The following is a 14,758-nucleotide window of genomic DNA, read 5'->3' on the forward strand; positions in this document are numbered from 1 at the left end:
CCTGCCTTTGCCCTTATCCTGTCACCAATGTGCTTTATAAATTGCAGGAATGGGGGACCTCTTGGCTCTGCCGAGTGAAACACTGTGTCTCCCTCCACAATAATGTGGGACGAAAGTGAAGCCTTTTTTGAACTTTGGCGACTTTGGCTGTTGGGCCTCCTGAGGGCAGGAGGAGGGCAGTGAACAGGTCCACTTTGCCTCGAAGCCCAGACCCTGCTTCATCTGGCATCATAGTTGCGATTCCTGCCCCCAGTTGTCCGATTGGTGCCCTGGCAGATGATGGATTTTTGATCTGCCCTTTATCCCAGGTGCTGTTAGCTCAGGCCTGAGAAACAGTTAATTTTGTTGGATGTGCCAGGATCGCCTCAGACATGACTCTCAGCCTGGCCACTTCAGAACCCGAGGTGCCTCACCTCTTGTGGAGAAGACTGCCATCCTAGTCTCCTGAGCTGGTGCTTCCTATACAGACTTTCAGAAAGATGAGCAAACAGAGGACCCTGTTGGAGACAGTTGAAACTTCTGTAACCTCAGTACGTGACCCCTGAAATCTAAGTTGGTATCAGAGGTTTCCGTTTCTGACCCTCCTGCTGAGACTAGGTAGGCGGCAGAGTATCGACTTGCTGCCTGCACCCTCACAGCAATGAGTCTCCGAAGCTAATCGCGAAGCCACTTGCCCAAATCACAGAGTGGTAGCCAGATTCTTGGAAATTGGAACATACTACAGAAGGATATTTCTGTCAAGCCAGTTCTATTTAAAATGCCTTTCAGAGCAAACGATTGCCAATAAGCGACTTGAAAAAAAAATGGGGGGCACCTTAGTGGTTCAGTCTGTTAAGCATCTGACTCTTGATTTCAGCTCAGGTCGTGATCTTAGGGTTGTGGTACCAACCCCCATGTTGAGCCCAGCACTAAGTGGGGAGGCTGCTTAAGATTCTCTCTCTTCCCCCTTCTTCCCCTGCCCCTTCCCCCCGGCTCGTGTGCTCTCTCTCTCTAAAAAAAAAAAAAGTCCAAGATGTGTTTGTTTAGAAAGAGGGAAATAAGCTAACACTAGTATTTCATTTGTGTCCCTAATATTCAGCTCAGACTGCACTATGGACCTGTGAGGCTTTTGTTGGCCATGCTGAGGAAACTAATGACCGTTTTTTATGTTTCTGTGTGAAAGTGGGTTTTTAAGTTTCCAACAACTGATGCAACATTCAAGTTTTAGACTATAAACTGGGGAAATGTTTAGATTGCCTGTAATGGCTCCTGGCATTACCTGTGATAAAGTCTGATGCTCTTCAAAACAGTAGTCATAGAGAATCTCAATTTTGTTGGCAAAGGGGGCTTTCTAAAAAGTACAGCATGTTCATATTCATGGTGTAACAAAATCCCTAGGCCCCTTCCCAGTTTGGTCCTTCTGCCACTTCTAGCTGCTCTTGACCTCTTGAACCACTCGCCTTCATCTTCGTGTACCCGTCACCTGCATCTGAGGCATGTCTCTTGTACTCTTTTACCAGGCTTTTGATGCCCGGCTGCTTCCACTTGACTATTTGATGTGTCTTGTGTGTTTGAAACTTCCTCATCTACATCTGATTGAGTCTCAGAAGCCCCCTTGATCTCTTGTACCCTAATTCCATAACTCTGACATTGTTTTGCTTTTTCATGGTGCATAGGAAACCCAAGACGAGTCAGCTGTGTTATGGTTGGACGAGATTCAAGGTGGAGTCTGGCAGTCTAACAGAGACACCCAGGAAGCACAGCGGTGTATGTATCGGAGGCTCACTTCTGTTTCTGTGGCAGGCGGGGGCAGCACCGGGCTCCCTGCCTCAGTATTCAGCTCGATGGAGAGATGGGGTGTGGGCAGGGGGCAGTTGCCAGTAGGCGAACAGCCGGTGAGGTAGTGTGTGGCTTTAGACACTTTCTGAACTGTTCTGGTGACAATTCTCTTCCGGGATAGTTGCCCTAGGAATCTATGCCATTAATGAGGCAGTGGAGAGCGGTGATGTTGGCAAGACACTGAGTGCCCTTCGTTCCCCCGATGTTGGCTTGTATGGAGTCATCCCCGAATGTGGTGAGACTTACCAGAGTGACCTTGCTGAGGCCAAGAAGAAGAAACTGGCAGCAGGTGAGTTACAGGGACATAAATATGTGCCCTGAAAGGAAAAGCTTGAATCTGTGAGGGGTCAGCTGTAGGGCAGCATACTTAGTGTAGAAGCGCAGTATTTAGCTTATTTTAAAGCCCCCAGGAGATACTGCCCCTATTAATATATGTGTAGTCTCACACCCCCCTCCCGGGAGCTGTGTTAAAAAGGTCAATTTTCTGAAAAGGCAGGAAGGATCCAAATATTTGATGATTTATCTTTCTTAGGGCATCATAAGTTCTGATTGCCTAAGTTTACAGATAGTTAAAAGTAGTTTATCTGTAGAAAGAGGGGAATAAAGATAAGAATTTTCATCCCATTGCATGGCCTTTTTTTTTATTAACTGGAGAGGCTGAATGGTTGCAAATCTTTTATCAGAATAGTTTCCTGACACACAAGATCTTAGATGCTGGCTTTGGAAGGAACAAAGTTAATCAAGGTCAGTTCCACAATTGGACTTCATATTTACTTTTATAACGTAGAAATGAGTGAGCTCAATGAGACACGACAAAGCCATGATTTTAGAGGGACTTAGGATGCCCCTTTCTCTTACGGATGCAAGGAACAGGTTTTTGTAATGGTTCTATTTAGACCCTGGCCAGAATAGATAAGTATGGGAAGTGTGACTCTGGGTTTCTTTTATCTTTCCTTTATTTTCTGTCAGGAGATAATAACAGCAAGTGGGTGAAGCACTGGGTGAAAGGTGGATACTATTACTACCACAACCTGGAGACCCAGGAAGGAGGATGGGAGGAACCCTCGGACTTTGTGCAGAATTCAACACAGCTTTCTCGGGAGGAGATCCAGGTGGGTCACATTTCCTCACAAAGACAAGAAGCCGAGAGAACGTGTTCTAGAGCGAATATTAGTGAGGAGGACAGGGCCTGTGGTTAGAAGCCCGAGACTAAAGTTAAGGCTATATAACAAACTATGTGGACTAGTTTTTTCCATAGTGGTTGGGGGAATGACTGAGGGCCTAAATTAATAAAGCATCTGAACTGTAGAATGAAGTCAGGTCAGTTGTGTGCTCATTAAAGAAAACTTGGATGATCAGGAAAAAAGAAAAATGAAAAGTTGCTGTAACTCCTTGTTAAACGCAGTGACTGTTAATCTCTCTGATTTGTCTTTCCAGTCTTTTCTTACTGTTCCACAAACTACAGACCTTGCTGTTTTGGAATATAACCTGCATTTTCAGATATGCTCAGCCTTTTTTTTGTAGCTGCTTTTTAAGTGCTTTTCCCCCATCCTCTGTGTGTTTGCTTATGCTGTTCATTCTTACTGGAGTTCACACATTCATTCAGTAGCTACTCACACCTCCTTGAGTGTAGCAGGCTCTCGTCTAAGCAATGGGGGTGCGGTTGTGGACAACACAAGTCCCCGCTGTCACAAGGTGTCCTTCCCTGCCATCTACATCTGTCAAACTTCTACCCATCTCAGGTATCACCGCCTCGATGATTTTTTTTAAGTTTATTTATGTAAGTAATCTCTACACCCCATGTGGGGCTGGAACTCATGACCCCGAGATCAAGAGGCTCTTCCCACTGAACCAGCCAGGCTCCTTTCCTCAATGAATCTTTTTAAAATACCCTTTCCTTTCCCCCTCCAACTTCATTTGAAGTCCCCCCCCACAAGAACTTCATAGTAATTCAGAATTTAACCAACTTGGATTTGAATTTCAGTTACATCTATACTTGTTTCATGCCCACTTCTGGTTTTTAAAGTCAGCTGCTGAGTTCGCAGGGCTTGTGCGTAGTAGCCGTGTGTCTTGTCCTGGATGGGCTCTTGAGCCCTTTTAACATTACTTGGTGCTGAGCTCACGCTCATTAAACTGGAGTTGTCTAATGAACATTAAAAGAGAGGAAAAGGTATCAAGGGGAGATGTTCAGTGAGCTGCTATAGGTCATAGTTAGAAATGTTATTTTTATTTTCATTTATTTTTTTTAAGTAATCTCTACCTCCACTGTGGGGCTCAAACTCACGACCTCAAGATCAAGAGCCGGGTGCTCTGCAGACTGAGCCAGCCGGGCACCCTGAGACACGTAACTAAGAGGCACAGAGGTTCCTAGAGAGAGGGGACAGTACAGCATTTCCCAGCTCCTGGGAAGAACCGCAGTGCCCGCGTGTGTGAAAAGTGAGATGGTCCCTTTATTCAGAACACCTGGCAGAGGGATGAGTTTCTGTCTTGGGCTTGAAGTTCTCCTCTTACTTTCCCGGTGTTTCATCTTCTCCGCTAATGATTTCACCGTGAGGAAATTTAACGAAAGCCCTCGAACTCTGTGAGTGTTGAGTGAGGTGTAAAGATGTGTGTGAGTCTCTGCCTTCCCGTTGTTCCCACTGTGGTGGTGAAAGCAGCACGGGGATGAGTCCTGCAATGTGAGGCAGACAGAAACAGATGCCCGAAAAACAGTGACGTAGAAAGAATGTTGAGGAAGCAGCTAATTTTGTTCTGGAGAAAGACGGCACATACAGTATTTCAGCAGGCACGGAAAAGAGGAAGGGGCTGTGTGGGGAAAGGCCCAGAGGACTGGGGGAACATGGGCCAGTTACGGGGAGACGAGTGGTCCTGGGCCTGTTAACTGGCAATGAGGAGAGGCTCAGGTGAGTTTCCAGGGCCTAAGATGCCTCATTAAGGAAGCCAGGCCACCTCTTCTAGCAGAGTGATTATTAACTTTGTTTGAGTCACACACCCCTTTGATTAGCTCATTAACTTCTACAGAGACACTCCTACGTAGTATTTTGCATATGGACCTAACTAGAATTTTAAACGGGAGGGACGTTTCTTCACTTTGATGCAGAAACTAACCTCCCTTAAAAAAAAAAAAATAGTGGCCATCAAATTGGATTCTCCCACTTTCCACTTCCTGCACTTTCAGTGAAGCTGGATCTTCACTGAATCCTTAATCATTTTCTTCTCCAAACTTTATCATTCGTCTTGTCTCTGATTTCATTCTCCCTGTTATTCACCCACCTTGTACTCCTTCTCCTCTCATAGTTCCAGTTATTCTCATATGTAACCTGGATCTGTGCTTTTTTGAATTGTGTGTGTGTGTGCACGTGCATGCGTGTGCGTGCCTGTATGCATAAGTGTGTGGAAGTCCCCCGGGGATCTTGGAAAGTGGAGACAGATTCCATGGGTGTGAGAGGCCTGAGAATCTGCATTTCTGACAGGCTCCCCTGTGATGCTATGCCGTTGGCCCATGGGTATACTTCTCAGCAGTAGGCTGCATACATAGTCATGTTGCCTTCATTGTAGGAAAAAAAAGACAAATATTTTTAAAGCCTATGGAGTTTTCCTGATTTGGCCTTGCCTACTAATTTGTCATCCGTTTCTTCTTGCTGAATGCCTTAAAAGTTAGTCTGGCCCCTCACTAATTCATTCCCTATTACCACTCACCTCTTAGCTCACAGCAGTATGGTTTCCTGTCCAGCTTTCACTTCAGTAAAACACTTGCTTTAGAACTTACCGATAGCCTTTTAATTGCCAGGGTCACTTAGGAGATCTCCTCATATTTGACCTCTCACTGTGTTCTCTTCCTTAAACTTGCGACTCTTGGCATCTTTAGTGCGATTCTGTTCTGGTTTTCCCACTTCCATCTCCCTCGCTGCGGGCCTTCTCTCCCTCTGCCTGAATCCCATCAGGATGCCGTTGGCCTCCTTCTCTTCTGCTCCTTCTTCCTCTGTGGCCTCCTTCAGGTCTGTGGCCCTTGCTCTCTCCTTTGCGCTTATGAACCCCAGATCTTCTCCCTCCAGACTTCAGGCCTTCTCCTAACCACCAGCTCTGCCTTTCCATGTGCAGTCTAGAAGTCCAGCAGACACCTCAAACACGGTCTCATAGAAAAACAGCCTGTGACAGTAAATAAAGGTGTATTTTTTTCTCACATAAAATAATTCTGGAGTCAGGCAGTCCACCAAAGGTGTAGTGGCTCCACAGTGCCATCTGTTCCCAGGATCCGTCTGTCTTTCTGCTCTGCCATTCTTAGCACGTGGTTTCCACTCTCAAGGTCACCTTGTTGTCCAGAATGCCCTTTTGGAGCACCAGCCATCCAGTTACCAGTTCAGGCAGGAAGTAGGAGGAAGGAAGGGAGAGCAGAGAAGGTGTGGTGCCAGCTATCCATCTCTCTTAAGAAGCTTTCCCAAAGGTCTTCCCAAATGACTTCTGCGGACACCGCACAAGCTGCTTCCATCCCCAGCCTGTGTAGTCTTTTAACTGCATGTGTTGTTGGCCAGAAAACAATATCAAGGCTCTGATACCAAGAAAAAGGGAAACGTGGATGTTAGGGGAGTAACCAGATGTTTGCACTGTTCTCGCTGCTGCTGTGCCCACTCAGGCCCAGGTCACCCCTCACTTGGATTACAGTAACAACATGCCTATTCACCCACTCACGCCAGCCTGCCAGCTACTCTGATAACAGTCTTGCTTCTCCAGAAATAAGTCTTCTGGCTCTGTTCCTCTGTTGGAAAGTGTGCTGCTTTCTCTGGTGCCTATAGCCCCAGTCCACAAACTCTGGGCTACTTCTCAAGGCCCTTTGCGGTCCGGCCATTCCCCTGCAGTGTCCTTCCTCCACTGTGGCATTCTAGGGGCTTCTGGGACTCGGTACCTAGCCCTGTGTTGTATCTGCCATTCTGTCCTTTTGTCAGCAAGCACCATTCCTTGCACTCAGTGTTGGGTAGGTGAGTGTGTAAAGGACATCGTGTGTGTTTTTGTAACTTTTTTTTTCTTTTCTTTTTTTTTGATGTGAGAACAACATGGCCCTGAGAAATAGACCTGAAGTCTTTATTCCCTCTGCTTAGTTAGAGATGTGGGACAGACTTAGAAAGCCATGAGGGTTGGTGTGTGCGCTGTGGATGAGAGTGGTTCAAGTGTCCCTTCCCCCCGTGTATGTCCTCCAATGTGGCCAAATGCTTTTGCAGAGCTCCATCTCTGGGGTGACGGCTGCATACAACCGAGAACAGCTTTGGCTAGCCAACGAAGGCTTGATCACCAAGCTGCAGGCTTGCTGCCGCGGATACTTGGTTCGACAGGAGTTCCGATCCAGGATGAACTTCCTGAAGAAACAAATCCCTGCCATCACCTGCATTCAGGTATCTCAGCCCGTTCTGCAGACAGCAGGGGGGCCTCCAGAGCAGGGGCAATAAGCAGACAGCTCATACGATCCAATGAGAGTGGTTTTTGCCCTCTGGCTTCTTGGTCTCTCCCTTTTTTGACAAGTGCTTCCTTCTTATTACTGTTGTAATCAGAATAACCAGAGTGTGCTGGATGGTTTTCATGGTGAGTTGTTCAGCCCAGAGGCAGTTCTTCTTGGGTACCGCGTTGTCTTCTAACACTGTTCCTTTGTGTCAGATTTGAATCTTGAGGGGAACAACTGTGGTTTGACTACGGTGACAGACGCATGGTGTCACGGGAAGAATTCCAATTTAGGAATTGAGGCCCCACCCCTACCAAGTGGTGGTGAGCCCCTCTAAGTTTGCTTCCTCATTTGTAAATGGGGATACTAATACGTACCTTCCATACCTGATTTGTTGTAAGGAGCCAATAAGAGAACCTGTGGGGGTGCCCTTGAAAGGTGTGAAGTGCTGTGCTGACATTGGGGAAATGGAAGGTAGCCCTGTGCTTTCCTGGTGGAGGGACAGCCCGCATCCTCATTCCCCTGTCACCACTGGGCGTGGTCCTTTGGAAAGCTTCATCGTGAATTGCTCTTCAGTAACGGATGAAGATGAGATTTTTTTTAACTTCCTCTGATCCTTGGGAAATAATATGTCAACTGTAACGTTTGATGGTTTCAGTCCCAGTGGAGGGGATACAAGCAGAAGAAGGCGTATCAAGATCGCTTAGCTTACCTGCGTGCCCACAAAGATGAAGTTGTAAAGGTATGGTAGTCTGACAGCGTTTCTCAGCACGGGACGTGAGCGTGCTCTGTGTTGAGAAGAAGGACTGTTCTAATTTCCAGGATCCCTTCTCCACAGATTCAGTCTCTGGCAAGGATGCACCAGGCTAGAAAGCGCTATAGAGATCGCCTGCAGTATTTCCGAGACCACGTAAGTACCCTTGGCTATAAGGACCAGTAGAATTAGTTTTGCTATATTTTTGGTGAACAAATGAACAAAGGAATTTCTTCTTCTTTGTTCCTTAGATAAATGACATTATCAAAATCCAGGCTTTTATTCGGGCAAACAAAGCTCGTGATGACTACAAGACTCTCAGTGAGTAACTGTGCTCGGCAGACAAGAGTTGAGGCAGTGGTTGAGAGCCACCAGGTTCTGGGTATTCTCCATGGATCTCTTTTCTGGTCCTGAAGGCAAGGCTTGGGGGCTAGGGTGCTGCGTGTGATGTAAGTCCCTTTTTTAACCCGTGGCTCAATGTCTTGTTGCTTGCCGTCTTAACCTTTGTCATAACATAGCAGTAGCACGACTGAGAAGGCTGCACTTGCTGGTTGTCTTTGCACATCTCGAAAATAAACAAATACCTTATGTGTGTATAGAGTTATTTTTTCAAGACAATGCCGACATTTCCCCAAGACTTAGAACTTCTTATAATTCCATTACGTGTCTGACACATGCTTTCTTTCTGTCAGTCAATGCTGAGGATCCTCCGATGATTGTGGTCAGAAAATTTGTCCACCTGCTTGACCAGAGTGACCAAGATTTTCAGGAGGAGCTTGATCTTATGAAGATGCGGGAAGAGGTCATTACCCTCATCCGTTCTAACCAACAGCTAGAGAATGACCTCAATCTCATGGATATCAAAATTGGACTGCTCGTGAAAAATAAAATCACATTGCAGGTATGGTCCAGCACCAGCAGAAGCCTTGGGGCCCTTTGTCCTGCTTGGTACCCCCTGCCTCACCCGTTCTGACTTGCGGGTATGGTGGAGGCTGGCTTTCTCAGCTAGTGCCATGCATTCTTTAAAAATTACATAAGGTGCTAGAAAGGTTCTGGCTGGGCCGAGGATGTCAGATCTCCCCGTCCTCCTCCCCTTCGACCTTTCCCTGAAGCCCCTCAATTAAATGGTTTGATCCTTTAAAAAAAAATTTTTTTTAACATAAGAAATGAAATAATTCAGTACCAAATTTTAAATAGAGAAAAAGATAAAAAATCATCTTGTAATTCTACCCCCCATGGTCATTTTGTGTCCTCCATTTTCACTTAATATTAGAGGATAAGATACTTCACACATGATCACTTGTCATAAATACTATTTTTAATGGCAGTACCTATCTGACACTGAGGTTGTTTTTCAAGTTTTTATTACAAATAACATTGCAGTGAATGTCTTAATGAATACGTAGCTCTTAGGTATTTAAGACTTAGTTTTTAATATAGATTCCCAGAAGTTGGTTTCCTGAGTCTGTGGACGTTTTTATATTACAAGTTTTTTTTTTTTTAAGATTTTATTTATTCGTTTAAGAGAGAGAGAGAGCACAAGCAGGGGAAAGGCAGAGGGAGAAGCAGATTCCCTGCTGAGCTGGGAGCCCAGTTCGGGGCTCAGTCCCAGGACCTGGACATCATGACCCGAGCCAAAGGCAGACACTTAACCATCTGAGCCATCCAGGCGCCCCAGTGCAGGTTCTTAATAGGGAGGTGGAAGTGGGAGATTTGACTGGTGTGCTGAAAATGGGTACGGTGTAGCGATTCTAAAACAGTTAATGGGATCGGCCAGTGCAGCAGACTTTCATGCAAGTTTTTTTGGTGTTCCAAGACCTTTCCTGCAGTGCCCAGGTTCATCTTTCAAAGCTGTTTGATTTATGTATATGTTTTCATTTCCAGGATGTGGTTTCCCACAGTAAAAAACTTACCAAAAAAAATAAGGAGCAGTTGTCTGATATGATGATGCTAAATAAGCAGAAGGGAGGCCTCAAGGCTTTGAGTAAGGAGAAGAGAGAGAGGCTGGAAGCTTACCAACACCTGTTCTACTTGCTGCAGGTGAGCGGCTCCTGAAGCTGGCCTTGTAAGGTTGAGCTTCTTTACTTTCCCACAAGAAAACTGTAGCCACACATCTCTGTTGAGAGTATTTCTGGCATCCACTGAGGGGTGAGCAAAGGGCTGTCTTATTTTTCTTGATTACTTCTGCATGTTCTAATCCTTCAAGTTTAAAAGAATGTGAATATTTATGCCAGCCTTTGTATTATCTAGAAATTACATATCCCTTGGTTTTATTTCAGACGAACCCCACCTATCTGGCGAAGCTGATTTTTCAGATGCCCCAGAACAAGTCCACCAAGTTCATGGACTCTGTAATCTTCACCCTGTACAACTACGCATCCAACCAGCGCGAGGAGTACCTGCTTCTACGGCTCTTTAAGACCGCACTCCAGGAGGAGATCAAGTATGAGCAGATTGCTGTAGGCACGGGACCCCATCCCCCTGTCATACACACTCACAGTTTGAACTGTAGGCCTGCCCGTACTTCTGCTTGACTTCGTTACCACGGTGATCTATGCGAAACACTTACTCGACAGAAGCTTCTAGTTTTTAAATTGCAGACATAAAATGTTGCTACTTCAAGGAGGTAGTAGAAGAGAGTCACGTAAGGGACTTTAGGAAGATCCTATATTAAGATACGGTTTTTAAAAAGCTGATCCAAACATGAAGATTCCACATTTTTATCTAATAAAGGATCCGTTCACGTTCCTGTGATTGGGTTTGCAAACAGCAGGAGGGTGCTGGGTTCAGGTCAGTGTCAGGGAATGTTTCTAGAGAAAGAGCACATACCTCTTTCCTTCCATCTGTTTCTCTTTCCAGGGGATAGGGTCTTTCTTTAAGTAGATGGTCTCTCTTTACATTGATAGATTCTGTGATTCGTTTCAGTTGAATTTGTATATGATGTTTTATAGGTCAAAAGTAGATCAGATTCAAGAGATCGTGACAGGAAATCCCACAGTCATTAAGATGGTTGTGAGTTTCAACCGAGGTGCCCGGGGCCAGAATGCCCTGAGACAGATCCTGGCCCCTGTCGTGAAGGAGATTATGGACGACAAGTCTCTCAACATCAAAACTGACCCTGTGGATATATACAAATCTTGGGTGAATCAGATGGAGTCTCAGACAGGAGAGGCAAGGTATGGCAACCACAACACCTTTTCCTTTGGTATTTTCATTATTTTCTTTTTTAAGCTGTAAACCTTTGATTTATAAAGTAGTAACTGTTCAGATAGTTTTTCCTTAGAAACCTCTTCTTTACATTGTTGACCTGGTAATTTATCCACATACTTAGCACATATTTATTGAGCGCTTACTATGTGCCAGGCACTGTTAGGTATACGTACAGTAATACAGTAATGAACGAACCAGACAAGCTCTCTGCCCTCTGTTCGTAGTTCTTGCATGGAAGAGGCAGGTACCTAAAAATGAAATGACAGATTGAGAGTTTTATGAAGTCTTCCCTAGGGAACTATAATGGGGAGTTCAAGAGGGAGCTAACTTAGGTAGAGTGGTTAGGGAAAGCCTCTGTGAGAAGGTGAAATTTCACGTAGCTGAGGCCTTAAGGGTAAGGTGGGGCCAGTCTCGCTGAGAGCCGGGTGCAGGGTATTCATGTCTGAACGCTCTGAGGTGGAAGGAGTTTGGGAGTCCGGGACCTGAGGGGACATTGGCATCACTGGAGATGCACCTGGCTGGGAAGACTTGGTGCGTGAGATCACTGGGTTTCGTCGAAGAGGAGGAGATGGTGTGGGGCAGCTCTGGCATCCTGGGGGCGGGTTGAACTAACGTAACTCAGGATTTCTGGGCCAAGGCACCAGGATGAACACATCTAAAGAAAGGTGTCAGTAGAATGTGCATAATGCTGGGAAGTTACGGTTCAGAGAGCCAGCATGTGTCTGCTGTTCTCCAGCCTGAGTGAGAACGGAGAGGGTGAGCAGCTTGGTTCAGGGTGGTTTTTCCTGGTGGTTGTGGAGCAGGCTGAGGTCGTGCGTCAGTTGTCTGGAGCTGAGGAGGAGTAGCTATCCGTACCATTGCTACTCAGAGTGTGCTCCACGGACCAGTAACTGAAAACCCCCTGTCTCAGCACACTGTGGAGTTCAGCCGGTGTTTTTCATAGCCGCACTTTCTCAGGGAAGGGAGCAGTGTGTTGACTATATCCTGGCTCAGGCTCCTTCCCGTCCTGGACTGATGTGTAGACTGGTACCAGCTCACACGTTGAACAGTGTTGCCCAGTCGTGTTCTCAAGGTGCCTGGCCCCCAGGCAGAGGGGAGGGTGCACTCTGGATAGAGAACAGCCGCTCTGATGACTCTGAGAAAGGCCTTATCCCCTGTGGGGATCATTGGGCAACTGATCTGTTTCTCAATAATGTGTAAGTCTGTCACCAGGAGGCAGGTCGTTGCTGGGCATGGTGAAAAGTCCATTTTTGTTTTGCCCTGTACACCTGAGGCTCAAGTCCTGGAATGTGGTTGACAAATGCTGTTCTGGACTGGGGAGTTTTGCCTGCAACCCAGGGCATCCCTACATGACAAGGCACTGGGTCAAGGGTACTGAGATATCCCTTCTCATGGTCCATGAGTCAGTCCTTTTTAGATCGAAGTTCCAGGAGGCACTGTGGGTTTTTTGTTGTTTTTTTTTTTTTTTTTTTTGCCTGTGAGTGCCTATCACAAACTGGTGTCTTTCTTTGTTTTTCATAAAATGGAAATTGATTTCAACACATTTTTGCCAACGATAGCTGGGAGGTGTAACGGTGCAGCAGAAGCCGATCCTGCCTGTGGGCCTCACGGATAATTGAGATTCAACCACCAGACACACAGACTGGGACCTGGTCCCCTCTTGGGAACGTTCGCCTCTAAAATCTGAGAAATGTAACATTTTGTTCTCCGACTTCACTCACTGTGTGGAGCACTTGCACTCCCTTTGCTCGTGCTACTTTTTATCACATGTCGTTTGCCCGTAAAGTTACACATTTTATTGATAGGAAAGAGGTATAGAACACATAACTTACAAATAATAAAATATATGATACTCTTCTAAATTCTGTTAGCCAGCTGTTTCACACACACGCTTTTACTGATTTTTGCTGAATTCTTGTGTTGGTAGTCTGCTTAGTTGTAATTCAGACACACTACGACAAATGGATGTGTAACCCTGTTTGCTTGTATCAGTTTTTTATTGCTCCTGTGACAAATTACCACAAACTTGGTGGCTTAAACCAACAGAAATTTACTGTTTCCTAGTTGTGGACCCAGAAATCCAAAATCAGTATCAGTGGGCTGAAAGCAGGGTGTCGGCAGGGCCGTGCTCCCTGTGGAGGCTCTAGTGGGAAATCCATTCCTTGCCTCTTCAGTTTCCGGTGGCTGTTGGCATCCTCGACTTGTGGCCGCGTCACTGTAGTCTGTCTGTGTGGTCACATCGCCTCCTTTTCTGTGTGTGCTTAGTCTCCCCCTGCCCCCCCGCCTCTGTCTCTTTAGGACACTTAGGATTGGATTTGGACCACCCGGAGAATCCAGATAATCATTATTACTTTTTAACCTCATTGGCAGTACTGGAAACTTGACCCCTGCATTTCATTTTTGTCTTTCAGCCCCTCCTGTCCTTCCCAATTAAGCCTAGCACTTCTACTCTTTTCCTCCCAGTTTCTTCAGACTCTCCCTGAGCGATCTTATCAGTTCCTCAGGCTTCAGTTCCTGTGTATAACTGTTGCTTTCCTCACCAGTACCCAGAGAGTCACCACATTCCACTGATTTGTCCCCTTAGCATCTCAGATCTGTGCCCTTGGTCCCCACTGCTGCATCCTTATTCATGCCCTCATCAGTCCTTGATCAGGCTGTGGCACTAACCCATCTCTTTTCATCTGTGACTGTCCATCTGTAATGCATTCTTCATGGGGGGCCAGAAAAATCTTCCTCAAGTTCAGGTCTCCTGTCTTTTAGTGGCTCTCCCTGGCTTCCAGGAAAGTCCAGACCTCTCAGTGTTACATGCAGGGCCAGGTTCTTTACTTGACCACCTCATTTCTCCTTCTCTTCCATTGCTCTGCGTTTAATCTTCCGTCGTGGACGACAGTGTTTCTCCCTTTTTCCTGAGTTCAGGTGTCCCTTACTGGAGTTTTTCTCCATTCCTCCTGTCCGGGTGGCAGCCCCTTCTCTTTGGCTCTGTGGCACTCGGTCAGCTTCTTATTTTTATAGCACAATATGTTTACCAGTGTCTGTGTGTCTCTCCCACCTGACTGTGAGACACTCAGGAAGCTGTCGTGTCTTACATACCTTTTATCCCAAGGGCCTGTCACAGTGCCTGGCACGTAGTTCTAGGCACCCAGCTTACAGCTGAAACCCCAAGCTTAGATTCTGGCCCCACCGTTTACTGGCTCTATGAGCACGAGCAACTTACATGATCTCTCTGGGTCTTTCTGTTCCTGAAAGACACAGTCCTGCGTCGAGCTGTTCCTGGCTGTTACCTAACACAGTTGGGGATGATTTTTGCTTTCCTAGCAAACTGCCCTATGATGTGACCCCTGAGCAGGCTCTAGCTCATGAAGAGGTCAAGACACGGCTAGACAACTCCATCAGGAACATGCGGGCCGTGACAGACAAGTTCCTCTCAGCCATCATCAGCTCTGTGGACAAAATCCCGTGAGTGCCATGAGTCGTGACCCCAGATAGAGCCCAGTATGACTGCCCTTCTGCCCCCCCCCCCCGCCCCCCCCCCCCCCCCCCCCCTC

General features: G+C 46.4%; 1 protein-coding gene across 4 annotated transcripts in view; it reads left to right on the plus strand.

Annotated features, from left to right (window-relative positions):
• IQGAP1 (IQ motif containing GTPase activating protein 1) overlaps positions 1 to 14,758 on the plus strand; it is a 165,018-nt gene that overhangs the window by 131,483 nt on the left and 18,777 nt on the right. For all 4 annotated transcript variants that reach the window (XM_011225695.3, XM_034667843.1, XM_034667842.1 and 1 more), the window contains 12 exons: positions 1,656 to 1,746; positions 1,940 to 2,107; positions 2,788 to 2,930; positions 7,035 to 7,205; positions 7,908 to 7,991; positions 8,088 to 8,159; positions 8,255 to 8,324; positions 8,696 to 8,904; positions 9,888 to 10,043; positions 10,283 to 10,446; positions 10,955 to 11,179; positions 14,529 to 14,669. In XM_011225695.3, the coding sequence (XP_011223997.2) occupies positions 1,656 to 1,746; positions 1,940 to 2,107; positions 2,788 to 2,930; positions 7,035 to 7,205; positions 7,908 to 7,991; positions 8,088 to 8,159; positions 8,255 to 8,324; positions 8,696 to 8,904; positions 9,888 to 10,043; positions 10,283 to 10,446; positions 10,955 to 11,179; positions 14,529 to 14,669 (1,694 nt within the window). The remainder of the gene's footprint in view (positions 1 to 1,655; positions 1,747 to 1,939; positions 2,108 to 2,787; positions 2,931 to 7,034; positions 7,206 to 7,907; positions 7,992 to 8,087; positions 8,160 to 8,254; positions 8,325 to 8,695; positions 8,905 to 9,887; positions 10,044 to 10,282; positions 10,447 to 10,954; positions 11,180 to 14,528; positions 14,670 to 14,758) is intronic.

This window comes from Ailuropoda melanoleuca, chromosome 9 (genome assembly GCF_002007445.2).
Source record: "Ailuropoda melanoleuca isolate Jingjing chromosome 9, ASM200744v2, whole genome shotgun sequence".
NCBI lineage: Eukaryota > Metazoa > Chordata > Mammalia > Carnivora > Ursidae > Ailuropoda > Ailuropoda melanoleuca.